The sequence below is a fragment of the Thermobia domestica genome, chromosome 3, assembly GCF_964235325.1.
Source record: "Thermobia domestica chromosome 3, izTheDome1.hap1.1, whole genome shotgun sequence".
Taxonomy (NCBI): Eukaryota; Metazoa; Arthropoda; class Insecta; order Zygentoma; family Lepismatidae; genus Thermobia; species Thermobia domestica.
In genome coordinates this window covers 145,409,331-145,436,865 of record NC_137456.1, presented here as the reverse complement: position 1 = coordinate 145,436,865, position 27,535 = coordinate 145,409,331, and the positions used below count along the sequence as shown (strand labels likewise).

At 30.4% G+C, this 27,535-nt stretch overlaps 1 protein-coding gene across 32 annotated transcripts in view; it reads left to right on the top strand.

Annotated features, from left to right (window-relative positions):
- Positions 1–27,535, top strand: part of LOC145680788 (uncharacterized) — a 246,679-nt gene that overhangs the window by 51,698 nt on the left and 167,446 nt on the right. For 30 of the 32 annotated variants that reach the window (XM_081751809.1, XM_081751808.1, XM_081751810.1 and 27 more), the window contains 4 exons: positions 13,543–13,632; positions 22,933–23,022; positions 26,863–26,952; positions 27,359–27,448. In XM_081751809.1, the coding sequence (XP_081607935.1) occupies positions 13,543–13,632; positions 22,933–23,022; positions 26,863–26,952; positions 27,359–27,448 (360 nt within the window). The remainder of the gene's footprint in view (positions 1–13,542; positions 13,633–22,932; positions 23,023–26,862; positions 26,953–27,358; positions 27,449–27,535) is intronic. The other 2 variants (XM_081751806.1, XM_081751805.1) reach the window with 2 other exon arrangements.

The following is a 27,535-nucleotide window of genomic DNA, read 5'->3' as shown; positions in this document are numbered from 1 at the left end:
TATACTTATTATTTGCTTTTACATATCTCTTACTACATTGTGAAATTCCACCTCTTATACCTTTCTCTATCATTAATATTTTGTGATAGTCAGTTAACATTTCAGGTTTGATCTTAGTTATCTTTAACATTGAATCCCACGATAAACCAGGAGCAGTGAAATACCAAGCAGGATCTAAACCATATGGTTTTAAACGCACATCTTTAAAACTTTCAAATACATCAGCTAATATTAATACATCTGTCTTGTTATAAAGTTCTGTATATTCACCTAGATTTTTAATATTGAATAACTTCCAAACATTTTCGGCATGCTCATAATCTTTATCACTGATGTGGGTTTTAGTAAGTTTATTAAAGAACATTTCTTTTGAAGGTAGTTTGTTTCTTCTAATCTTTCAATTGAGTCAATATAATCATATGGTACACACCTTTTTAATTACTAAATCTAATAAATCATTAGGGAAATACTTTGACCTTTCTCTATATTGTTCTTTTGTAAGGTTATTTGCTAGTTCTGCTAAACTCTTTGACATAAACCTAAATGAATCTAGAAATCGTAAATTAATCCCATTCTTTTTATCAACTTTCTCATATTTCGAGTATGTTTTATATCTTTCTTCATTGTTTGCAATTAGTTTTATTTCATTCTTATCATAAGCAAGTTCTTTAACAAACAGGTTAGTATCATAACCACTTAAGTTGTGAATAAATACTGGAATAAAATTAGGATTTCGATAGCTTAAGTTAAAATAACTGTGAGCTGCACCTCTAAACTTTCCAGTTAAATGATCAAGATCTCTTACTTTTGCTTTATTTTTATTTATATCCTTTAAACATTTTTCTAATTCATGTTTCCATTCTTCTAAATTTTCAATCATGCTATCATTATCTTTAGCGAATTGTATTTTCTTATATATCATATTTGTTTTTCAATTGCTGGTGGTAAATCATTCAAGTTTCTCTCACATATATGACAACTGTTAGAATTATTATATGTATCTCGTTCTCATCTTTAGTTAGGTCATTCATTTCAACTTTTTTGTTATATATTTTCTTTATTTCTATTTCTTCTTGTTTTAACTTCTTCACAAACACCTTTGCAGCATCTAAACCAATATAACTAACAGGACTTTTATACACACCATTTGAGTATTTGATGTAATAACAGAAACTCATTGGTAAATCCTTTTGATACTTCACAGATTTAGAACACTTATGCTCTACTTCCATTTTACACAACAAACATTCAAAATCGGCATATATCGCAAATGGTACTCTCAATGATCTATTATAATTTTGGAACTGTATTTGATTGTCATATTGTTTTGGAAGTTCTATTCTAACAGATTCATGCTCTTTACAATATAGCTCATGTTCTTGTAATTGCATCTCATTTCTAAAACGTCTTGTTAAACACCTATCACAGAAGTATAATTTTTAGTATGTTTTGTTACTTGACTTCTTATTAATCTCGATAAATCCTTTATCCAAGAAAAATGATCGTTATTTTCATCCTTTACATATAATAAATTAACGTGTTTTTCCTGCATATCTTTTGTGATTTCAAGTGGGTATATATTATATTCATCATCATAGCTATACACGTTAATGGATATGTTACTTCTCTTTTCAAACTTTACTATATCTTTTAACTGAACGGGAAATTCAATACTATTACAATATTTCTTTTGTAATTCATCCACAATTTCTGTATAATGTGAAGATCGTTGAGGATCTTTTTCTGCTGTTTTAAATAACTTGCAATAGAATATAAGAAACATTTATTATCTTTATTTTGAACATTAATTACTGCTTTCTTATCTTTAATTGGTTTAGGAAGGTCAATATAGGAAAAAGCTCTCAATGGTACATATTTATTTAATCTGATTTCTAAATATTTAATTTGGTGCAATGTCCATCCTGATCCTCTACCAAAAATTCCTCCATCTCTCTACAAAGTTTTTGATTTGCGTGAGTTGTATATTCATCTAGGTCAGTTGATTGTAATATTCTTTCATTCATAGTTTTAAAATTATGTTCTTGTACATCTTTATCTTTAATATAATTACAAATGAATACAAGGTTGACTTTTAATGGGTTGTGCTTTAATTCTTCCTTGATTTTGTTAATCACAACCTTTCCACTTATATTTAAAAACTTCACCGGATCTTTATATCCTCCTATGTTTTCAATTGTGATAGTTTGTAATCGTTTCTGTATTACTGTTTCCTTTGTTTCTACTTTAATTGGTATTCGTTGTGGTTTGGATTCTTCAAAAAACATCTTGTTTAAATGGAAATATGTTTCTAATTTGTGATCTGTTTTGTTCATCTTCATGTTGTTTAATAAGATCAATAAGTTCAGCCCTTCTTAATCTTGAATAACCCTTTATTCCTTTCCTTTTACAATGGTTTGTTAGTTCATCAACTTTCATTGTGTATATAACTTTCAATTTATCTGGTTCATTTTGAAATTGTTCGATATTTTTGATTAATTCACTCTTATTTAAAGAGCTATAGTTACGGATTTTCTTGACTTTTCATATTAGTTTTAGTTTTGTAATCGACAACTCCTTCATCTCCTCACCAGTAAAATTAACATTATATATACTCATCTTATATGAAAAAATACTGTAGTTTTTTATATTCACCAAATTTTTAGATCATTTTCATAATATTTTTTTCATGTTATATATACCAACGTTAGCATACTCAATTTTCCTAAGACAACTGTTAATATTTGTACACCCCTGTCACTGTCTACATATATTAGTGTGTTTTCTTACTACACGACTTTTATGGGATCACCCCATCAAAGTCACTATTAATATGATAAAAACTAAATCATTTTCATAATCTCATTCATCATCATAATCATCACTATTATATTCATATTCATCACTCACCTTCTTATCCTAATTATCTTTTATGGAATAACCATAAAATATAACATTTATAATATTACACTACTTTTATTTATTTATTTAATTATTATGTGAATTATTAAACCATAAAATATAACATTTATAATAAATATTACATTACTCTTATCTATCCAAGTATTATGTGAATTATTAAACCCTAACCATTTAACAAACACTTTATTACCTTTCATTCTCAATATTTTTTCAACCAAATACTCATCCTTATATTTAGTTTTAAATAATTCTGGTTCATAAAATCTTCCTCTAACTTCTTCATTGTTTAAATCTTTAATTTTATATGTTGGTGGATTAGATGGTATAACCTCATTAATAACAAACGCTTCTGCTGACCAATTTGGTGTATAACCTTTTTCAAACAAACCTTTAATTTTACTTATACGAGCATAATCACCAATCTTATACTTTAACTTAACATACTTATATTCTTTCTTATACACTTTTTTCAATATCACATGCTCATTTTTCTTATTCACTTCTACAGGATTCACACCAATTGTTCTATGTACTTTGTTATTATATTCATCAACCAAACCTTGCAATATTTTTAACCACTTATAATTACCTTTAACAGTAAATTTCTTTCACATATTTTGTTTAAGTGTTTTGTTAACTCTTTCAACAACAGAAGCTTTTTTACCACTATATGTTGAGTAATGATTAATATTGTTTTCTCTCATCAAATCTTCAAATTCTTTCTTGTAAAACTCTTTCCCTTGATCTGTTTGTAAATTGTTGGATTTTCTTACTTTTAACACTGATTCAAATGCTTCTGTAACATTCTTCCCACTCTTATCTTTAACAGGAACAGCTAATGCATATTTTGAAAACACATCTATAATCGTTAGCAAATACTTATACCCTTTATTAATTTTGGAAATACCTTTTAACACACCACTATCAATAACACTTAACCTGGGATAGTTTTTCCTTACATGTTTATGAATTTCTTCTATAATGTCTTCTCAAATACCTTTACCTTCTTCTAGTCAATCGGGCTTTTTAATGAATTGAGATTTATTAACACCACATACAACACATATACCTTTCTTAATATATCTTCCATTCTTTGTTTGTTCTATTCTAATGTTATCTATTTTTGTATCTGTTGATTTCTTACACTTAACACAATACATCATACTATTATATGGGAAATTATTAACCTCAATCTATAATTCAAACACTATATCAACTACCAACATCATTCTAAAGATCGGCCTAATTCAAACTATAATTCAAAGATATGTTTGTTTGATGCTGTTGTCGATATTTGATGATTAATACTATAATTAACGGGTGTCGATATTTGATGATTAATACTCTAATTAACGGGTGTCGATATTTGATGATTAATACTATAATTAACGTGTGTCGGTATTCGATGATTAATACTATAATTAATGCTGTTGTTAATTAATACTATAATTAATGCTGTTGTTGATTAATACTATAATTAATGCTGTTGTTGGTATTTGTTGATTAATACTATAATTGATCACGAACTTCGATCTATAATTCTATCTATAATCAATCTATTATCAATCTATATAATAACTTCTACAATTCAAACACTGTTCATCTATATAATTTAATCAATATAACTTTCTATAACTTAGTCTATAATTCAAACAATAATTCAATCTATATAACAATTTATAATTCATCTGTATAATTCAATCTAGAATGTTGTTATATAGATTGAATTAGAATGTTGTTATATAGATTGAATTAGAATGTTGTTATATAGATTGAATTAGAATGTTGTTATATAGATTGAATTAGAATGTTGTTATATAGATTGAATTAGAATATTGTTATATAGATTGAATTAGAATGTTGTTATATAGATTGAATTAGAATGTTGTTATATAGATTGAATTAGAATGTTGTTATGTGAAACCTCTCTTTCTATATACATTACAACAAACAATAATTGTTCTTCTTCCATAGCTGAATTTTTATTTGGTTTAATCGTTATTATATCATTCTTCTTAAAACCAAAAGGTATCAAAGTATCAGTCAAAGGCTCAATCAAAGGCTCAATGAAAGTATCACCTAAATATATCTTTAGAAAGTATGTATCCAAACTTAATTCCATGTGCATTATTTTCCCATTATAGAGAAATTTATAACCATTAGAAAGATTGAATATTCTAAAGATTGGTTCCTTAACATTTTTAGCTCTCAATTGACATATTAGGGGTATAGTTTCTTTCTGCATAATCAATTTAGTAGCATCTACCCTAATCTTTTGAAAATCTTCTTTCATGATGTATGTGTCTTGCAACGTTTCTACTACATCTTCAAATCATTTTCTATCATTCTCTAATTGACTGTTAATACTAGCTTCTAATGATCTAAGCTGACTTACATTAACAACGTTATTTAATTTATCCTCACTAATATCGTTTTTTCTACTTTTAACATTACCAAAAATATCCATATTTATTATATACAAAAATTTATATCTATTTAACAGCAAGTAAAACAGTTATACGAGCTCCACCAAAATCAATCAAATCACCATTCTCATCTTGAATTGAAACTTTGATATTATTTAATTTGTTGTGGTGTATTGGAAAAAATATCTTCTCTTTAGGCTCATATATAATTGGTTCTCTAAACTCTGCATTTGTTCTAAACGTTGCTATTAAATCTGTTTCGTTGTGTGTTGTATCGTTATCTTTTAAAATCATACCTTCTGCTAAATCACAGTGAATATTTATAGTATGGAATGGATGAAACTTTGGCGGCTTATCTCCAACATGTTCTATGCTTTTGGTCAAGTTTTTTTCGCTAAAACTTAATACAGTATTAATGGTATCTAAGATCATGTTACAATTCTCGTTAAATATTTTAACTCTATTTTTCTCTCTGTCCTCAGTAAATTTAAGATTTTTAAAAGCATCGGCGGAGTATGGAAGATTTGATTTAATATGTTGTTCTAACTCTTTTAAACTATATTGTCCAGGTTGAACTATGAGTTGTTTTGCAAGATTAGTATAGCCAGGAAAGTTATAAAATTTTAATTTATTATTTTTCTCTGTAATGTTTGGAGTTAAGTATGTTGTACAAAATCCTGCAACAGCTACTTCTAAAATGTTTTCAAATGGATAATGTAAGTACATGCTTAGCTCAGATGAATAACGGTTTCAATTAAATACTTTCATTTATTATATAATAAAATTTGAAATGAATAAATGGGACATTCAAGTAAGGTTATTAGACCAAACTGTAAAAAAGAAGAAGAATGGTATATTGTTATCTGGACCTAGTGGGTGTGGTAAGACAACGCTAATGATTGATAATTTCTTGTTAGCGCCTGATTGGTTAAAATATGCAAATCTTTATATCTATTCTAAAAGTCTAAATCAACCTAAATATCAACAACTAATACAACTCTTTGAAAATATAGAGAAGGATATTAAAGATACAGTAGCAATAGTAAAATGAAACAATGAAGAGATTATTCCGTTAGATGAATGCCAGAATGATTCTGTGGTAGTATTTGATAACGTCATTATAGAAGAACAAAACAATGTACGAGAATATTTTACTCGAGGTCGTCACAAAGGTTTAAACTGTTTCTATCTTGGACAAACCTATTCTAAAGTACCAAAACAATTAATTAGAGATAACCTAAACTTTCTTTGTATCTTTAGACAGGATAATATAAATTTAAAACATGATGAATTTGTTGGAACTGGTAAGTCGTTTGAAAAATTACAATGATTATGTAATAAGTGTTGGAGTGAAGTGCATGGTTTCTTAACAATAGATATGACTAGGAAAACGAATAATGGTAAATTTAGAAATATGAATAAAGATTTTCTAAAAGTGTAAGTTAAATACAGATGAAACGTAAATGAACATAGATGAACATAGATGAACGTTGTATTCTGTTGTGTTGTGTACGTTGTGTTGTGTTTTTTTTATTTTCTTTTATAATAAATGGATGCTAATAAAGCTAAGAAGTATATTAAGTTAAAAGAAGAACTTGTTAAAAGATTTAAGGAAATTAAACAGGCTAATCAAAGGAAGTATGAGAAATTTAAAGAACAAGATCAACCTGTTATTGATGCAATTAAAGATTTAGGGCAAGATATATCAAAAGTAGCAGAATAAAATAAAAATCTAATTCGAGAGTTAGTTCCAGTTGTACATAAAAGTGCAAGAGTTGATTCAAGCCTATTACTAACACCACCTATGTATGACAGTCCTATAAATGAAAGTGATACGCCTATAACAGAAGAAATAAAACATATGAAAAAGCAAATTAAAGATAAAGTAGAAGAAATAGAATCTTTAACAACAACTCATTTTGGTAAGATTGCCTCAAGATATTATGCAACTAGAGATGAGAAAAGTTTTGGAATACAACCATATGTTGAAGATGGAAAAATCATACAAATGATAGAGGATGCAGATGTTAAAATTCATGGTGATGATTTAGTTATTAATAATCGACACTATACAAAAACAGAAGGTTTATGGGAATTACTAACAAAACATAATCCAAAAAAACTATAATGATAATGATCTAGGAAAATATAAACAAATAGTTATTGATTCTAATGTAGTATTTCATAACAATGATCCAAGTACAAGAAAACAACAATCTAGTAGAAGTAAAAATATAAAGAAATTATTAAACCTATTTGGGATAGATATATAAAACCGACCTTAGCTCCAACACCAACAAAAAAGAAAACACCAAAATCTGGAGAGGGAATAAAGGTTTACAATGAATTATCAAAAGAATATATATGGATGGATGATGTGAGGAAGTTAATTGATCGTTTAATTGTAATCGATGGAGAAGAAAAAGCTGGAAATTAGAATTTTTATAATGAGAAAGTAGGTATTATGGATATGATTAATTCTAAGCTCATACAATTTATTCCTAATGATCTAAAGAGTATAGGTTATTTGATAAAGATATTGAATACGTTACCACTAAAATTTTGGAATAGTGAGAAGTATGGAAAAGGATTAATGAATAGGATTTTAAACATGAAAGGAATTCCAGAGTTACATATACCAGGTTATGAATTTTGCGGACCTTTTACTAAGTTACAAGAAAGATTAGAAAGGGGTGATAAAGGTATAAATGTATTAGACGAAGCTTGTAAAGAACATGATATTTACTATAGAGATAATAAAGATACAGCTTCTAGACATATTGTAGACAAAGAATTAGAAAATAAAGCCTGGGAAAGAGTTTTTGCTAAAGATGCTAATTTAATAACAGAAAAATTACCTGCTCTTGGAACTGCTTTAGTGATGAATACAAAAGTAAGATTTGGTTTAGGTTTATAACTGTTTTTAGATTTAAGTTTATATGTATATTTTATGAAAATTTTTTCATAAAAAGTTTTAATTATATAATAAATATGCAACTGAAAGCTTTTACATTTACAACTCCTAATGAGGAACTTAAACAATTAAATATAGATCACATTTTAAGCAAGAAACAACTCAAACAAAAGGAAGAAAAACTAAGTAAAGGAAGATGTATGTCTCTATCTCTTTCTATACCACAAATTAGGAAGATAAACAAAGAAATGAAGACAAATGATAATAAGATTCATTATGGAGGTTTTATATTTACAATTCCAACCATTTTAGCTTTAATAGGTGCTCTTGGTTCTGTTGCTGGAGGTGTTGCTACTATAGTCAAAACAGTAGATGATGTGAAAAAGAATAAAGAGGAATTAGAAGAACAAAAGAGGCATAACTTGATAATGGAAGAAAAACAAGGTGGTAAGCTTCCAAGAAACGTAAAATCCAAAACAGTAAAGAAAAAGAAAAAATAAACCTTTAAATAATTTGGATCTAATACATCTTGTTAAACAGCCTAAGATAAAAAACTTTAAAGGTGTATTTATGAGTGATGAATTACCTAAAAAGTCAAAGAAGAATGAGTGTGGTATTGTTAATTTTGATACGTCTAAAAACATAGGAACACATTGGATTTGTTATTGGAAAAAAGGAAATAGAAAGTATGTGTTTGATTCATTTGGAGGTAATCCACAAAAAACACTCATAAGATATCTTGATCATAATAATATAGAATACAGTACTAATCGTATACAATATTTTAAGGATGTAATCTGTGAACATTTATGTATTACCGTGTTAAAAATGTTTACAGATGGGTATACCTTTCCAGAAATTATTAGTCGTATGAATAGGAATAAGGATATATGGAGGAAGTATATTTGTTTTATAAGTTTAATTTATAAAACGTATATGATTCTTTTCTTTATAATAAATAATGGATAAGATAGAGTCATATGAATTACAATTCTTTAAACCTAATCAAAAGACAATCGAAAATTTAAATAAACCAAACAGATCTATTGAATTTGATATTAATGTAGGTGATGGTTTTATACATCCTTATTATGCTGATATTTATGTAACTTTTGAAATTAGAGGTAGAGACGCTGATGGAGAATGTACTACTGGTTAAAATATTAGAGTTATTAATAATTTCTTTCCACATTTGTTTTCTCAAATACAAGTTAGTAAGCATGGACAGATATTAGATATTATAGATTATCCTGGCTTAACTTCAACAGCTGTAACCACATCTACGATTTCAAAACCTGAAGCAAATCCCTATGATGAATGTGGATGGGAAGGAATTACATGGAAAAGAACAGATGAAGAAATAATATTTTTGTTAAGACTTTGCCAGGATTTTGTTCTGATTTTAAAGATATTATGTGGAAAGGAGGATTGAAATATGCATTTAAAACAAGTGGTTCTGATGATAATGCATTTGCTATTTGGAAAACAAAGAAACAAGATGGAACATATGAGGACAATCAACCACTTCCTGGTAAAGTTAAGATTACAAATATGGAGTTGAGAATGCCTATTGTTAATTATGAATCTGACTATGCTTTCTTATTAAAATCTAACATGTTAAAAGAAGGTAAGATTCCTATTTCATTCAACACATACCAATGTTTGCAAAAGATAGTTAGTGGAAAGTACTTAGAATTTGATTTAACTACACAATTTAACTCTAATGAATTTGATATGCCTGATTTCGTGATTGCCTTTTCCAAACAAATAGAAATGATAATCAAGAAAGAGATTCAAGCTATTTTGATCATTGTAAAGTTCAGAATATCCATTTTCGTAATTCTAGAAATGAATCATTCCCATTAGAGTCTTTGAACTTGGATTTTGAAAAACAAGTATTTGAAAGCCTACGAAATGTACACGATATATAAGCGGGTTACAATTGGAAACACTGAGATGTATTATTACCCGAAGGAGTTTTTAGAAAATAGGCCAATGTTCGTAATTAATACAAGCAAACGCAAATCAGTAGTTGTAAATGATAGAACTAATTTGAAATTAACTTTTAATTTTGAAACCGATTACCAGATAAAACGATTTGTTATGTTGTTATGATTGGTAAGAAGAACTTTGAATACGATGTTGAGAAAGAAAAGATGATTGAGAAAATGTAAATCAATTATATGTTTGTAAGTGTTTTTATGGTAATATCATAAAACTTATTTAATAAAATGAGCGTTCCAGATAACATTCCACGAGATAATTTAATTGTGTTAATTGAAGATACCATATTAAATCTTGAGAAGTTATTAATGAAAAAGAAAAAGAAGTTTAAGAGAATAAAATGTGTTTATACAACTCTTATTACGTTATCAATTCTATTATCAGCTTCTACAGGGTTTATCAATGTGTTTATTCCTGTTACAGTGTATTCAATTATTACAACTGCATTTGCTTCGGCTTCTGCTGTTATAACTGGTTTATCTACACGGTTTAATGTAGCCACAAAAAAGAGTATTATAAAAATATGATAAATCCAATTGGGCTGTTTAAAGATGAGCTTAATGTAATTAAGCTCATGAATGGTGAATTAACAGATGAAAATGTAAGAGATATTGTTAACAGAATCAATGATATACTTAACGAAATTCGAGACTATTAGAAACTGATTTTTTAAAATGTTCAATATAATAAATACGATGGCGAGTCATATTGAACTTTCAAATAAGCTTGGAAGTCTTGAACAAAAACAAGTTATTGGATTAAGAGAATTAGAATTAGATATAGAATATAAGATTGTAAAAATGGAAAAGGTTAAAACTAAGTTTGGAAAAAGCATTTTAGTTGAATGTGAAGAGTTTAAGTTCTTTCTTCCACCTAGATTTATAAAAAACTTAACAGATGAGATGATTGATGAAATTGTTAAAGATGGATTAAAAATCAAATATTCTGGTTTAAAAGATAATTATCCAACTGTTGAGTTCTGTATGTAACAAAATTGATGCAAATAAAAACAATCTTATAAAAAAGTGAGCTGTTAGTATGGAGCCTCAGGAGAAATTTATTCTTACTAATTCATTCAATGTGATTGTGAAAGATGTACAAGATCAAACGCAAGTAGTATTTGAAATCAATGAATGTTTATTCAGTTTGAACTATGATCAATGGACTGAGTTTAAGAAATTATTTTCAATAGAGAATGAAGTTAGCAGAAGATTTCACTATCAATATACTAATTTGTAACTATTATGTAATTATGTAGAATTTAGTTAGCTTTTATGGTAAAATCATAAAAGTGTTTTTGTAATTTTATTTTACTAGACTTACTGATTTTTTATAACTAGATTTAGTGATTTTTTATTTTTAACTAGATTTAGTGATTTTTTGTAACCAGATTTATTGATTTTTGAAGTCAAAACCGGTTATAACCAGATTTTTGTAACCAGACTTAGTGATTTTTTGTTTTTGTAACTAGATTTAGTGATTTTTGTAACCAGATTTAATGATTTTTTTTTTGTATCCAGATTTAATGATTTTTGAAGTCAAAACCGGTTATAACCAGATTTAGTGATTTTTGAAGTCAAAACCGGTTATAACCAGATTTAATGATTTTTGAAGTCAAAACCAATTATAACCAGATTTAGTGACTTTTTATAACAGATTTAGTGATTTTTTGTAACTAGATTTAGTGATAGAATGTATGAGAAGTTATTATGAGTAAGATAAAAGTTATTTGAGATGTGATAGAAGTTATTTGGGGATAGGAAGTGTAAAAAATTATTAGGGGGTAGATTAGAAGATATTTGGAAGCAGGGGTGCGCTATGTTATTGAGGGGTGGGGGTGAAGGTGCGCCAGAACATACATTTATCCCCTACTATTCCTACTCTAGTTTATGATTCATGCCGTTTATAACGTACTCTGTTTAGGGTTTGTGCTATAGAAGAGCTGTGTTCTGTACTACTTATGGCGTTTAATACTTATAACGGTTCTATTCGTATCACTGGGAATTTTAACACCATCACACATAATTATACCAGTGCATTAATTGCCACAATGTTACGAATATAGTACTATGGTAACAGTTACATTACTAATACCACCAATAATTTAATTATTATTATTCTACAGTTCTAAAAGAATTATTTCAAATAGCGTTTTTAATTTTAAAAATGAATTAAGTGAGATTTGTTTCAGCTGAATATTATTATGAACATAAATTATGTTAATAAACTGAATACTAAGGTCGAAATTAGGTATTCAAAGTCTCAGCAAGAGAGATTATATTTTCGTAAGTCAGATTTACTAATCGGCTAATACGCGATGAGAAATACTCGCATTTATATCAGAGAACTGAAATTTTTGTTTTGATTCGTACGACATACGATTTCGTATGATGTAGAATAGACCGGCAGTAAAAATTGCAGAACTACCTTTCGAGTGAGTATTTATTCTGCTCAATGTGATCTGTGTCTGCACTTTTCATTCTTAAGAATTGTATACTTTTTTGTAAATTGTAAACAAAGACGTATAACTTGTTTGTTTGGTTGTTTCCCATGAAGTTCGTTTTAATATCTGACACTAAACTACTCTGAAAAAATTAATAAAATGTAATAATAAAATAGTGACACTAAAGGCGCAATAAACAAAATGTAGCCTAACATAAGTTGAACTCTTGATTAAAGACGAATTTTAAATAAGTTTAAACTACTTTTTTGTTCCAATTATGTCGGGCATGAAGAAATATATTTGTCTCGGACATTGTTTCTTCAGATTTTTAGAAAGGACATGTGAATGAACGTAAAACTACTTTAAATATTTAGAAATTAATGAAATCCATTATGAACTTTTGGGAACAAATGAAATGGGAAAAGGGAAAAATACAACGCAAAGAGAAGTATAAGATCATAGATTAGAAATGCGATTGTGGCCAAGGTGTAATTTTATTAATTAAGGATAGCACACTACTTCGTACATATTAAAAAGTAGGGAAATATATTACGCTTCTCTTTTATTATCACTTCATAATCTTATTGGAATGATTAACAAATGTGCTATGAATTCGTTTTGTCATCATTGTGCTTCGATTAGAGGAAATTGTAAAGGCTGAATGTACAATCTGGTTAGTCTGATAATAGTGTTATTTAATTCACAATTTTTCCCCTGTTCTCCCACATGATTTTCAGATAAGAATGAAGTAAGCCTAATTGGAACATTTTCAATTCGATCGACATTGTAACAGTTCTGACGCTTTCCATGCTAATAATATATTCATATAATTGCAGATATAACTCAACCAACAACAAAACCTGCTACAAGTAAAGGGAAATCAAGTAAACCTAAAAGTACCTCACCAACATCTACAAGTGCTCCTAGTAAGTAGAAATGAGTTATGCAATAATGATCTTCAAAAAAAGATAATTTCAAATGTGTAAACTCATATCAAGTACTGTATATAGGTTAGTATGCTGATCGTCTATGAACTGTTATGGATGATAGAAGTAATAGGCGAGTCAATAAAGGATGATTTAGGGTCGAATAAGGAAAAAAATGGAGGAAAGCTGGAACAAATTTTATTTTCTTTATATAAGTGTCCGTAACAACATACTAATTTTGCACCACTCTACCACCCCTGATTTGGCCGCCATCTTGGAAAAATGGCGCCAAAACTTAGTTTTTTGTAAATATTTCGCATGGAAAGCATTTTAGACCAAAACATGTTATTACAAAAGCAATTCAAATTAAATTCTCTACAAGAAATATTCTCTTCATTTTTTTCTCTAGGATGCACCGTTTATATGCTTTGACTTGGAAAATTACGCATTTTTCTTTCAGCATCGCTTAGTAGCAGACCCTTAACGAACTTTTTCTGATACTATCTCGATTTAGTGATTTTTCTCATACAAAATATAAATTAATATATTTTTCATTCATTGCAGGTGTGACTAAGGATAAGTAATCAGGTATATTAGATCATGTATGTTCAAGATGTCAGCTGATAAATGTTTTCTCTATGGGAAACTTCTTGGTGATACATGTATAGTAAAAGAAAAGGGACTGAAAAAATTAGTAGACAGCAGTATTAAAGTGAAGGATGTAAACGAATGTCAACTTAAGGGACTGACAAGTGTTACACTTTATGAAAAGAGTAGAAAAGTTTACACAAAGTAAGGAGTAGCAAAGCGTTTCTATTACAACATACTTCATCACCTACGCCGATAACCCTTATTTCAGAAGTACTAAGATTTAATTTTCAAGAAGCCTGCCTGTTTTGTAGATGATGCACATCAGATGAATTTTTAAAGACAAGATAAAAAAAGTGTGAATGAGCGTGAGAGTGTACATCGCGTCGAAACCACTCAAGTTAAAGATTCTATTATGGAAACTAACAAGGAAGAGTGCCAATTTTCATTCAGTGAAATTTTTATGATTATAATGATGCACTATTAACTGAAAATCAATAAGAACTAAACTGAAATAATATTACTCAGAAGGTATTATTATACTAACAAACAAAAACATGAAGTCCATAGTTTGCTTCCGTGATACAGGGCATAAAGTTCTCACGGTTGCACGGTATGATCGTCAAAAGCGTAAGTATATGAGCGAAGAGAAGTTGAGAATCATAATGATAGACGGGCAAATAATTGCTGAAGACATCAGATCCCACGTTTACGAAATTGATGAATAGCCGTCAGCAGGTAATCTTTAAATGACGTTAATTCATTCATTCTTGTGACCTTAAAATGCTTTCTCGGTACTACTATCTTTAAAAACCAGGAAGGGAATAGAACAAAATGGGAAAGAAAAAGTATAATAATTTATGTCATAATTGCAGCAGCTACACCAAAATATCTTTCAGCCTTATCGCAAGTAAGACTTGCGGTGCATCTTAATCAAAAGTATGGTAGTAAGCATCCTCTTAATGTTCTCTCTTCGTTAGGACTGTGTGAACCGAATTTTGAGGAAGCTCTCCTTGAAGTTTCGGCTCTTCTGCACCCTGCATTCTTTGTTTGTTGATATAAAAATATCTTCTGAGTAATTTTCTTTCAGTTCAGTTCTTATTTCTTTTTCAGTTGGCAGTGTATCATTATAATCTTGAAAAATTTCACTGAATGAAAATTGGCACTCTTCCTTGTTAGCTTCAAGGTAGTTGAAAGTATAAGCCATTGCATCTGAAACAACATTATCTTTCGGACGACCACGTTTCATTTGAAATCTTGTAGAACATTTTCATGCATGAGGAATGGTATCTGGCCTCAGCAGCAACTAAATTATGAACATTGCCAATCCTAATAATAACTTCTTTGCCCCAGTCATTTCTTCCATAATAGAATCTTTAACTTGAATGGTTTCAATATGATGTACACTTTTACGTTCACTCACAAATTATTTTTTACTCTGTCTCTTTAAAAATTCATCTGAGCTACATTGTCTACAAAAGTAACAGGCTTCTTGAAAATTAAATCTTAGTACTTCTGAAATAAGAGTTATCGGAGTAAGTGATGAAGTACGTTGTGATAGAAACGCTTTGCTATTTCTTGCTTTTGTGTAAACTTTTCTACTCTTTTCATGAAGTGTAACACTTCTCAGTCCCTTAACTTGACAATTGTTTACATCTTTCACTTTAATACTGCTGTCTACTAATCTTTTCAGTCCCTTTCCTTTTACTGTACATGTATTACCGAGAAGTTTCTCACAGATAAAACATTTTTTAGCTGACATTTTGAACATAGATGATCTAATATACCTGATTACTTATCCTTAGTCACACCTGCAATGAATGAAAAGTATATTAATTTATATTCTGTATGAGAAAAATTCTAAAACAAAATAGTATCAGAAAATTTTCCTTAAGGTTTTGCTACTAAGCGATGCTGAAAGACCAATGCGTAATTTTTCACGTCTATAACATCTAAACGGTGCATCCTATAGAAAAAATGATGAGAACATTTCTTGTAGAGAATTTAATGTAGATATTTTTGTAATAACACGTTTTAGTCTAAAATGCTTTCCATGCGAGATATTTACAAAAAAAATCATTTTGTCGCTATTTTTCCAAGATGGCGGCCAAATCCGGGGTGGTAGAATGGTGGAAAATTAGTATGATGTTACGGACACTTATATAAAGAAAACAAAATTTGTTCTAGCTTTCCACCAATTTTTCCTTATTCGACCCTTCATTGACTGGCCTTTAAGCGTTTGTACGAAAATACTCCTTACAATGTTTAAATCAAGCTTGCAAATAATAGATTCTAACATAATCCTAACTTATAGTTGATATCAAATAATAACTAAACAGTCGTTTCCTTTGAGTGTGTGAGTATGGGTGTGGACAGTGAAACAATATCGATGTTGTACAAATAAAGTAAGAAAGTAAGTTCGGTAAAGTAAGAAAATACAACTTGAAGGTATTACAACTGTATGCATTTTGGCATATACAAAGGTTATAGATATGAAGTTTGGAATTACGTGTCCCACTTAAAATATTTAATCAGTTGTTTGTGCGCTTATTTGTAATATTTCACATAAAAAGGGTAAAATGACTAGTGGTTCCACTGGTAAAAGCGTAAATTTACATTTCCATTTTCTCTTATATCCCTATTCTTGATTAAACTAGAAATTTCACGGTTGTTTCACATATAGAAACTTGGACACTGAAGTTCGTACCAAGACATCTTATCGTCCTTCAAGAATATATTCTAGCAATATGTAAGCTAAGAATAACATTATTGTTGAACTCATTATAATACGAAGCAAAAAAGTTATGTCTTGCCATGTTTCTTGCAGGAAAGCGTGCGGGTCGTCTTTCGAAAATATACTTTAATGAGCCCTTTTGTGCTCAAACAACTAATCGATCTTACAACCGAACAACTTAAAAAAGTTTTACGTGAATCAAGAAAATGAAATGAAGAGGGTAATGTTGCGCAGTTTTCCGTCCTTCATATGCACACAAGAATGTACTGTTCTCTGTTGGTTATTGTTAGTATAATAAATATTACTCCTGCATTTTGAAATTGTCACATTTTGCTAGGATTGATTGTTTCGAACAGGAAATTATAAGATATTACTCTTAGAAACATATAGAATGGGATTCCACCTCTAGCGCATTATCTGCGTTTATAAATTCGACAAGCAATATAACTTATTGTGTCCATAATAGCTACTTTAAATATTGGACTTAACATTAATTAACATATAACTTCAATACTTGTGTAGAAAGAAACATGTAAAGACCAAGTATTAATTTTATAGTATAGCAGTAACTTGTATATATCAATGGTGCTAAAGAACAGCTATCTTTTCTGCAAAGCTAAGATTTCCCACTACTTATTCACAATACGGTCAATGTATTCTTCCATTAAGTGAGATTTGTGAAGTTCCTCTAATGAATTTTAAATGAAAGAAGGGATCATATGTTGCAGTGCATTGATAAATTCTGTTTTTGAAAATATGTATCCTGTGTTCTTTCACGAAATAGTAAAAACAACCCACTGTTTGGTGCTAATCCCATATTAACATATATAGAAACGTGAGGTTTAGACAGAGAGGCACCTGTTTACAAGAGCAATTAATACAATGTAATTCTCTTAAATTCAAACCACAAGAGGGTTGAAGGGAATTAAAATGGTCTACCAGGAAAAAGAAAACCGTTGTAATATTTATAATTCGTTAGGGGCACAAACTCTGAGTGACATAAACATTAAGATTTATGTGCACAAGTCCTAACTTTTAGATCCTCTCTGGTTTATTACTTGTACCTTTAGTACTTATTCCGTTTAGAGTTTCTGCTATGTAGGACTTCGTATTTTATATGACGTACGGCGTTTAAAACTTATGATAGTTACATTTACATCGATATAAATTTTAACCCCACCACACAAAACTATAACAATGCACTTCCCATACTGTAAAAATATATAATTAGTATAGGCAAATTAGGGTTGAAGAGGGAAAAAGTATTAGAAAGCAAATTTACCATATAACACATTCTACGGACTCCCCTGATAATCCACAGAAAAATCCTAAAAGATCCCACGTGGGCAACCCCCTAAAATGACGTCATCAATATGGCGGCCACGTAACTACGACTACTTATGCTTTTGCGGTAATATCTCATCACAGAACTGAGATACAAACTTCGTTTTGGTGCCAAATTAAAGATAAAGCATAATGTAAGTTATTTCTGGTAATATCGTTCCTAAGCGTTGCCGCAATTTTTAAATGTGGTGGTTATTATCTTAAAATTAATTTTCTCAGTTCCATTTTATTTGTTTTAATGTAGATTACTCTGAAACTGTCAGATATACGGAAAAACGCCTCGAAGTAAACGTTATACAGTGGAATCTCACCTTTCTAAAGATATCAATATTTTTCTGTATCTCAACAATTAAGCGAACTACTTCATTGTCTGTAGTGCAAGGTGTTGAATTTTCAGCACTTAGATGACGCTAAACATGTAAAAAAATTTTGTAGAGGCGGAAAAACGTTTGGAAAACTAACTTTTAACACATTTGTTTAAACCACGAGGAATTCTGAGAGAATCGTCAAAGATAGCACAAGAGGAACCACCTGAAATGACGTCATCAATGTGGCGGGCATACGAATACATTCATTTATTCTTATACGAAATATCTCATCACAGAACAGACATATGAACGTCGTTCTGGTACCAAGTTAAATTTACACGATTCAAATGATTGCATATAGTTTTTATGTTTTACCGCCGTTTTAAAATATGTCGGGCAATATCTTGAAAATTAATTTCCTCCGTTTCATTTTATTAGTTTCAAATCAGATTATGGAACTACCAGATGCATACATACAAAATAGGTTTAGTATTTTAAAGTAACATTGATACCTCTAATTCCTTTGACTTTGTAATGGAAAAAATCTGCATTTTATATTATGATATAAAATAAAATTATTATTTAAAATTGTAAATATTAAACATTTTTCTAGTATAAAATAACATATATTTAAAAATTTTCTTAACAACATAACACATATATTTATTCAAAATTTAGAAACCATTTAGAAGATATTTTTGAAGAAGAATCGTTTAGAATGTGGTTTGCTGTCAAGATCTTCACAAATATAACCGTCGTCTTCTAGTGAATTTAATACTAGTTTATTCCTGCATGATTCTTCCGCACACTCTCACACATTGATGTTTTTCGGCACTTACAGTTTCTGGAACATTAGGATCGAATGGTCTACTATATCCACATTTACGTGCAAGCGTGGAGAACGAGGCCGCAGCCGTTCGGCCTATTTTAGGGACAGGCTCCACCAAACAAGGCATCCTGCCCGAAGTTCCTCATTCTGATTCTTAGTTCTCGTGCACATAGTACAGTGTCAAGATCTGTCCTCCGACTTTGACACCTTTGCGTGTAACCCCTATTCTCCAAGGGAGTAGGATACGTGCACTGCACGACACAAGTTCTGCCTACTGGCAAAAGAGAAATGCTAGCGAGCCAGTCCTTCCATGCTCTGCAAGCATGGTACTCGTGCATTTCAGAGCAAGCTCATCTCCCGCAAATACTCACTGTTACCCAAATTCCTGGGATTGGCTATCATGAGCTACCAAAACCTATGGTATGACCACAGCCCGGCAGAGTCCAATCCAATCCGAGAGCTCCAGTCAATGCCCGAGAAGGCTTGTTCATTCCCGGCTCTGCCTACCTCTAACGTGCAACTGGAAATCTCGCTCTCTTGTAGAAGTACTACGAACACGTCCGGATACTCCCATATGTAATTCCGGATCTAATGGTATGTGTTAAATCAACATTTGAGTTTTGTGCCAGTCCATATCCTACAAAGTTCCCTCCCTTTCACTAGGATCAGAAACCGTTACGCAAATATCAGGGATGGGCACTCTTCCCCAGTCGACGTTCAGTCTCCCTGCAAGCAGGAATCTGACACTCCCCTCTTGGTAGGGTCGTCCAAGCAATACGAGGCGTCCTCTAATTATGGCAGATGTACACTGTACATTACCAGAGCCAATGACTGAGGTTGACCGTGTGTTCAAAACAGACATTGTCATTTGGAAGCCGTGTCTCCTCTGGTAGGCTCGTTCAAGCAATACGGGGCTACCTATCTTTTACGAGTCTAGGTATCACGTACATTCGTAAAAAAAAAACTACATTCTGAAGCCAATAGTACGTGTAGGCCACAATTTGGAGAGACCACCACACCGTCCCTAGGTAGGGTCGTTCAAGCAATACGGAACTTCCTCTAATTACAGTAGATCTACACCATACATGACCAGACCCAATGGCTGATGTAAACTGTCTATCTTTAAAGACACTTTAAAGAGAATGACCACTAGGGAGCAACGGCTCTCCTGGTAGGTCGTAGACCCTGCACTTAATAAGGTCAACAAAACATGGGAAGAACAGTCCCACTTCCTTAGCGCCCCTAAGGTACGATTGTGCGCTAGTGTATTGGGTATCCCATCCCGGACCCCAGAGCACGTACGAAACGCTCTTTGCGGGCAGTACCTACATTATTCTCTCGGTAGAGTATTGGACCATTCCCCTGGGCTTACCAACTACTCACACTTTCATACGTGCTGGAGAACCACGTAGCTTTATCTCCCGGCCCAAGAGCACGGCTTAGTTGCCCATTTCGGAGGACAGCCGAAACCTCACCTCTGACGTTAGGAGCAGCAACAGAAGCTACCTACTTGCTGCCATATTGATGATGCCATGTTATGTCACTGCCTATTTCTATTTTTGACAGGTTTTTATGGAGTTACAGACGCACAAAAGAATTAATGAAATGCAAATAAGCTTTCCAAAAGTTTTCTGTCTTTAAAAGTGTTTGCATATGTTTAGCGTAATCTAAGTGCTGTAGGTAATATAAGGCATATTTTAAAATGACGGTAACACATAAATCTATTTTCACAGAAATCGTTTTAATGCTGTATATTAAACTTGGCACCAGAACGATGTTCGTATCTCAGTTCTGGAATGAGATATTTCGTATAAGCATAAATGAGTGTATTGGCATGGCATTGATGACGTCATTTCAGGTGGTTGCTCATGTGCTATCTTTGACAATTCTCTCAGAAGTCTCCGTGGTTTAAAAAAAGTATTAAAAATTGGTTTTCCAAACGTTTTTCCGCCCTTTTTATAAAAGTATTCTCACATCTTTAGCGTAATCTAAGTGTGGAAAATTGAACACCTTGCGCTACAGAAAGTGGAGCATTTCTCTTAATTATTAAGATACAGAAATAATATTGATATCTTTAGATAGGTGAGACTCTATAATGTTTACTGTATATCTGATAGTTTCATAGTAATCTACTTTAAAACAAATAAAATGAAACTGAGAAAATTAATTTTTAAGATAATAACCGCCATATTTACAAATGACGGCTATACTTAAGAACGATATTAGCTGACGACGCTTATACAATGCTTTGTCTTTAATTTGGCACTATAACGAAGTTTCTATCTTAGTTCTGTGATGAGATATTACCGCGTAAGCATTAGTAGTCGTAGTTGCGTGGCCCCCATATTAAAGACGTCATTTCATGCGGTTGCCCATGCGGGATTTTAAAGGATTTTTCTGTGGTGTATCAGGGAAGTCTATAGAATGTGTTAAATGAAAGTTTGCTTTCTAATATTTTTTCCAGTTTCGAGCCATTTTTGGCTTTATTTTCCCATGCTAAATTGTAACGATTGTATTACTAATACTGAAAATATTATAATTATTTCCAGCAGTAATACAGGAATTACGTGAAAAATGTCTTACATTTTAAGATTGAATTAGGACAGATTTGTTTTAGCTGAATGATATTTCAAAATATATGTTCTCTTAGTAAAATAATACTGACTTCGAAAACAATGGTCAAAGTTTCAGCAACGGATTATATATTTTCAGAAGTGAGATTTTATTTATCGACAGACTGTGCTACGAGAAATCACTTTCGTATCAGAAAAAGGAAATGTTGGTTTTGTTTCTATTAATTGTAAAATATTAACTGTAAGGTGACTACTGTAAATGCAATACTATTCTTTTTCCGATGATAAAACTCTGAGTCTTTCATCCTCACGAATCCTCAGCTGTTTATAACGTTTAATAATTCACACATAGTTTCGTTTAATTTGACTGTTTTTCAGGCAGATTAATATCTTACACTAAAGTACACAGAATACTCCAATAAATGATACGTAACATAGGTTGAACTCTTGATGGAAGGATAATTTGAAACGTGTGCTATTTTAAAGTATATAAATTGTTGTGGTAGTCTCAGAAATAAAGAAATAAATTTTTTGAATAATATGTAACTTCAGAACTGTGAACAATAAGTGTAAATTAATATAACAATGGTTAAATATTTATATTTTAGAATCCTAATGGGACTAGAAAAATATTAAAACGCAAACGGAAGTACTAAATATAATGTAATATGAATAAAATAAATACACCCATTATCTAAGAGTAAAGCATTACCGTCATTATATTAAAACATAGAGACATATATTAATGTTTTATTGACACTTTCTATTTTCTCTCTTAGCTCTTAGGTAATTTTGAATAATGTAGTAATCTTAGCATATACTTATTATGTCAATATGGTACCAATGGACTATATCAAAGTGGAATACTTAGATAGCACTAGTTTTCATACTTTCCGTGTTAATAAAATCTTTATGTATTTGCAGAATTAACTCCAACAACAACGAAACCTACTACAACTAAAATATCGTCAAGTAAACCTACTAGCACCTTCACATCAACTACAAATACTCCTAGTAAGTAGAAATGGTGAAAATATTCTTATTATAGAACTAACTCTATCGTTAAGCAATCAAGATTTTAAAAAGAAGTAACCTTGAAACGTGTGAACGTTTATATCCTATTGTCTATACAGTAGTCTGGCTGATAAACGTTTGTGAAGAATTATGAATGACAAATTTTTCTACGAACACACTCTTTATAATATTCACAAACTAGTTTGAAACAAGGCTGCCAATAATAGGTTCTATCAAAATCGCCATTTATAGTTGATACTGTAGGCTGAAAAAATAAACACTTATTTCTTTTTCGTGTGTGACTTTTGATAGTGAACCAATGCGAAGTTATGGTTAGATATAGGATGAAAATACAAGTGGCAGTCATTACATTGAATATATATACATCTGAGGATTTAACAAAGATTGGAGTTATGAAACTTGTGGTTCAGACTTACCATTTAAAATAGTAAATGAATTGCTTCAGCGTTTGTTTTTAATATTTGAAACTCAAAAAATGAAAAAGGGTAGTATGAAAAGGGGAAATAGGACACATTTTTATAATAATCAAATCAATCTTCCCTTATTGTATATAGATCAAGTGTGAGCATTTCAAAAAGTTGGAGATGTCACATTTGGTCTTTCAATTACTAATTAAACCCAATTACAAACACGAATTTTTGAATTTTACAAAATTCCGTTTGTAAAGGTGAAAATGGATCTTGCTTCTACTATACCCAAATATCATTTACTTTCATTAAAAATGTACGAAACGTGAGGACATTCCTAAGTTGAAAATGTAAATATTTTTATACAAAATGCTAGGTAATAGCAATTTATTACATATTTCATCACCCGATGCCCAAAAACGGAAAAACGGGGACGATTTATGAAATACTAAGATTTCCCACTATTAATTCAGAAAAGTATTGATGTAAGGATTAGGATAATTAATGATATGAATTTTGTTACAGAGTCAATTTAATAAAAATAATTTATTGAAAATCCCGTCTTTGGAATGCCAAAAAGAGCGCAATTTGTATTAGTATGTGTATTAGTATAGATACTTGTAGTTAGAAGAACGAAACTTGGCTTATACACTCATTATTTAAAAAATAGCAATATATCCTACCTTTTGTGAGTATCATAGTTTATCAGGGAAGATATATATTGTATTTTATTCTAGTATTGAAAACAATTCAATGTAAATCAATTAAAAAATGACTCCTCATTTAAAATTGTTATGTAATATAAGACCAATCACAAGAGTTATTAAGACTTCACATTGATTAACCGGTGAATTAACAGTTAAGTGTTTATACTAACAATAGAATATAGCTCATGTTCTTTTTTTAAATTACACTTTGATTGAAATGCATATAATAAGGGATTAAATAGTTTCCGAAAAATTAATACCCCGTGCCAAGAACGGGCATTGCAGTTAGTCGTATTATATTATCAAAAGTAATTACTACATCAACAGAATATGCTGCAACTAAAGAAACAACAAATTAGTCTACAATCAAACTAAACAGATTGAACTAAAACTCATACTAAGAAGTAATGATAAAATGTTTACTATTATGTGTATACTTAATTCACAATTTAGTACTTTAGGAAATAACTTTTAAAACATGACTAAACTTCCACATTCATAAAACGGAATTCTTTTGGAATTCATAACATAAGAGGGTTGAAGGGATTTCGTAAAGGGTATCCCATTGGTAATGTTCATTAATCCTAACGGACACAAATTCTAACTTATATAAATGCTAAAAATAAGTGCCAAGGTCATAATTTTAGGTTGTCTTTAGTTCATAACTTATGTCGTTTAGAATATATTCCGTTTAGACATTTTGCCATCTAGGACTTCTGTTCTGTACGACTTACGGCGTTTAAGACTTATTCCCGTGTGCGTCAATTTTCTCGGGGTTCTCTCGTTTCCTCCCGCTTCCTTTATCCACCATTTAACTCATTTCTCATCATCACCACCTCCTTTAGCCTAGCCGGCATGACAGTGGGACGTAAAACTTAAATATTTCAATACTTATGCCACTTTCTTTCATATCGTTATGAATTCCGACCCCACCACATAACTACATCAACGCATTTATAACCTAACTGTTATGAATGTATAATGGTAACGGTTATATTACTTATACAGAAATTATTGTGTTTATTATTATTATTCTGTAGTTTTTCAGAAATTATATATAACTTCATCCCTATTAAGAATGAATTAAGGTACATTTGTTTTAGTTGAATTTTATTTTAAAATATAAAATATATTTTAAAAAAATATTCACTGAATTCTAAAACAAGTAGTAAATATTTCAACTATAGAAGATTCATTTTCTTAAGTCCAATTTATTTATCGCCAGACTGTGCGATTAAAAATAGTCACTTTCATATCAGAAAAAAGGAATTTTGTTCTGTTCCTTACCTATCACATAGAAAAAATTAACAGTGAATGTAGAAGACATGTTTTTTGAATGTAGCACCACTCTCTTAATAGTGATCTAAATCTGTAGATTTAATTCTTATGAATCCTCTACTTTGTATAAATTGTAAACAACTACATACTACAACTACAACTACATATAGCTTCAATTTATTTCGTTGTTTCTGACTCACTCAATATTAATATCTTCCTCTAAACTTCACTGTAAAATACAATAATAATAAGTAGCATACGTTGAACTTCTGATGAAAGAGGAATTTTAAATGAGTGATAGTTTAAAACTGCGTAATCTTTACATTCGTCTTGGAAATAACTAAATACGATTTTTGGAAAATTTAATTGGTGAGGACAAAGAAAAAGTCAGTGAAAATGAACCAAAATTTCTTCTAATGTTTAGAAGTAAATGATACACACTATGCACTTTTGAGAATTAATGGAATCCTTTATAGGACTAGGCAAAATATTAAAATCCTAGCATAAGTAGATGATCATAGATTAGTGAAACGAACACGACCAAGCCCTACTGCCGTTAATTAAACATAACGCAATATTTCAATTATATTAAAACTTAAGGACATACGTAATGCTTCTTTTTCATTATCAATTAATAATCTTATGTAAATGATAAACATGTCTAATAAAATCGTTTAATTTATCATCAATGTTCTTCGATGGTAGGAGAACGTAAAAGCTAGAAATACAATCTGATTAGTTTCATAACAGTTTTGTTTAGTTCACAATATATATTGTACCTCTTGCCTCACATCTCTAATCTAGATTAATCTAGCTGTCTTGAAAGTATATTTATTATTTGCTTGCGTGATAACAATGGACTAAGTCTTTGTGGAACATTTTTAATCATATCGACATACTACCAGTTTTGATGTTCTTCTTCCTAATAATGTCTTCATGTTTTTGCAGAAATAACTCAAACTTCAACAAAGCCTACTATAACTAAAGGAATGACAACTAAAACTCCTAGTACCTCACCACCACCGACAAATGCTCCTAGTGGGTACAATTAAACTGCTTTTGTTATAAAAGTAACTTCGTTGTTTTACAATCAAGAACTTAAAAAAATTAAAATGTGTAAACACTTAACCCCTACACTCTACACGTTATTCTGGCTGATAGTTTTAAACGTTATTGGATAACAATGAATAATAAAAATCAGTCCCTGTACAAACAATCTACTTCTAATAATCGGAAACTACTTTGAGTCATGGTTACCTTCTTGTGTCACAATCAATAAATTTGGTTAATCAATCAATTTTAGAAGTATACTTGCTATTTATTTTTTGATAGTGATGGACTGAGTTTAAGTGGAACATTTTCAGTTGAATCGACGTAATACCAACTTTGATATTCTCCATTCCAATAACGTCTTCATATATTTGCAGAAATGACTCAAACTGCAACAAATCCTGCTTCAACCAAAGGAACAACAAGTAAACTTCCTAGCACCTCACCAACATCTACAAGTACTCCTAGTAAGTAGAAATGATTCACTATTCTTAATATAATATTAACTTCTCAGTTTTACAATCAAGATCTTAGAAACAAATTTAAAATGTGTAAACATTTAAGCTCTATTGTCTGCACGTTAGTCTGGCCGATAAATTGAAATGTAACTGAAAAATTGTGAACGATAAACACAAATCTCTGTATGAACAATATACTTCTATTATTCAGAAACTACTTTGAATCATGGGTACCTGCTGGTGTCAGATCAATAAATTTGGTTAACTCCTTAATGCCCAAGAGAAATGTACTTAAGATAATTTAACGGAAATTTGTGTATATTCGTACTCATTCTAAGTACAACATTTTAAACCGGATGGATATAGTACCAGTTTTCATGGTTTTAATCCTAATAACGTCCTCATATATTTACAGAAATAACTCAAACTACAACAAAGCCTACTACAACTAAAGGAACGACAAGTAAACCGACTAGCCCCTCACCAACACCTACAAGTACCCGTAGTAAGTACAAATGATTTAACTATTCTTGTTATAACAATAGCTTCATAGTTTTACAATCAATATCTTTAAAAGCAACGTTAGTCTGGC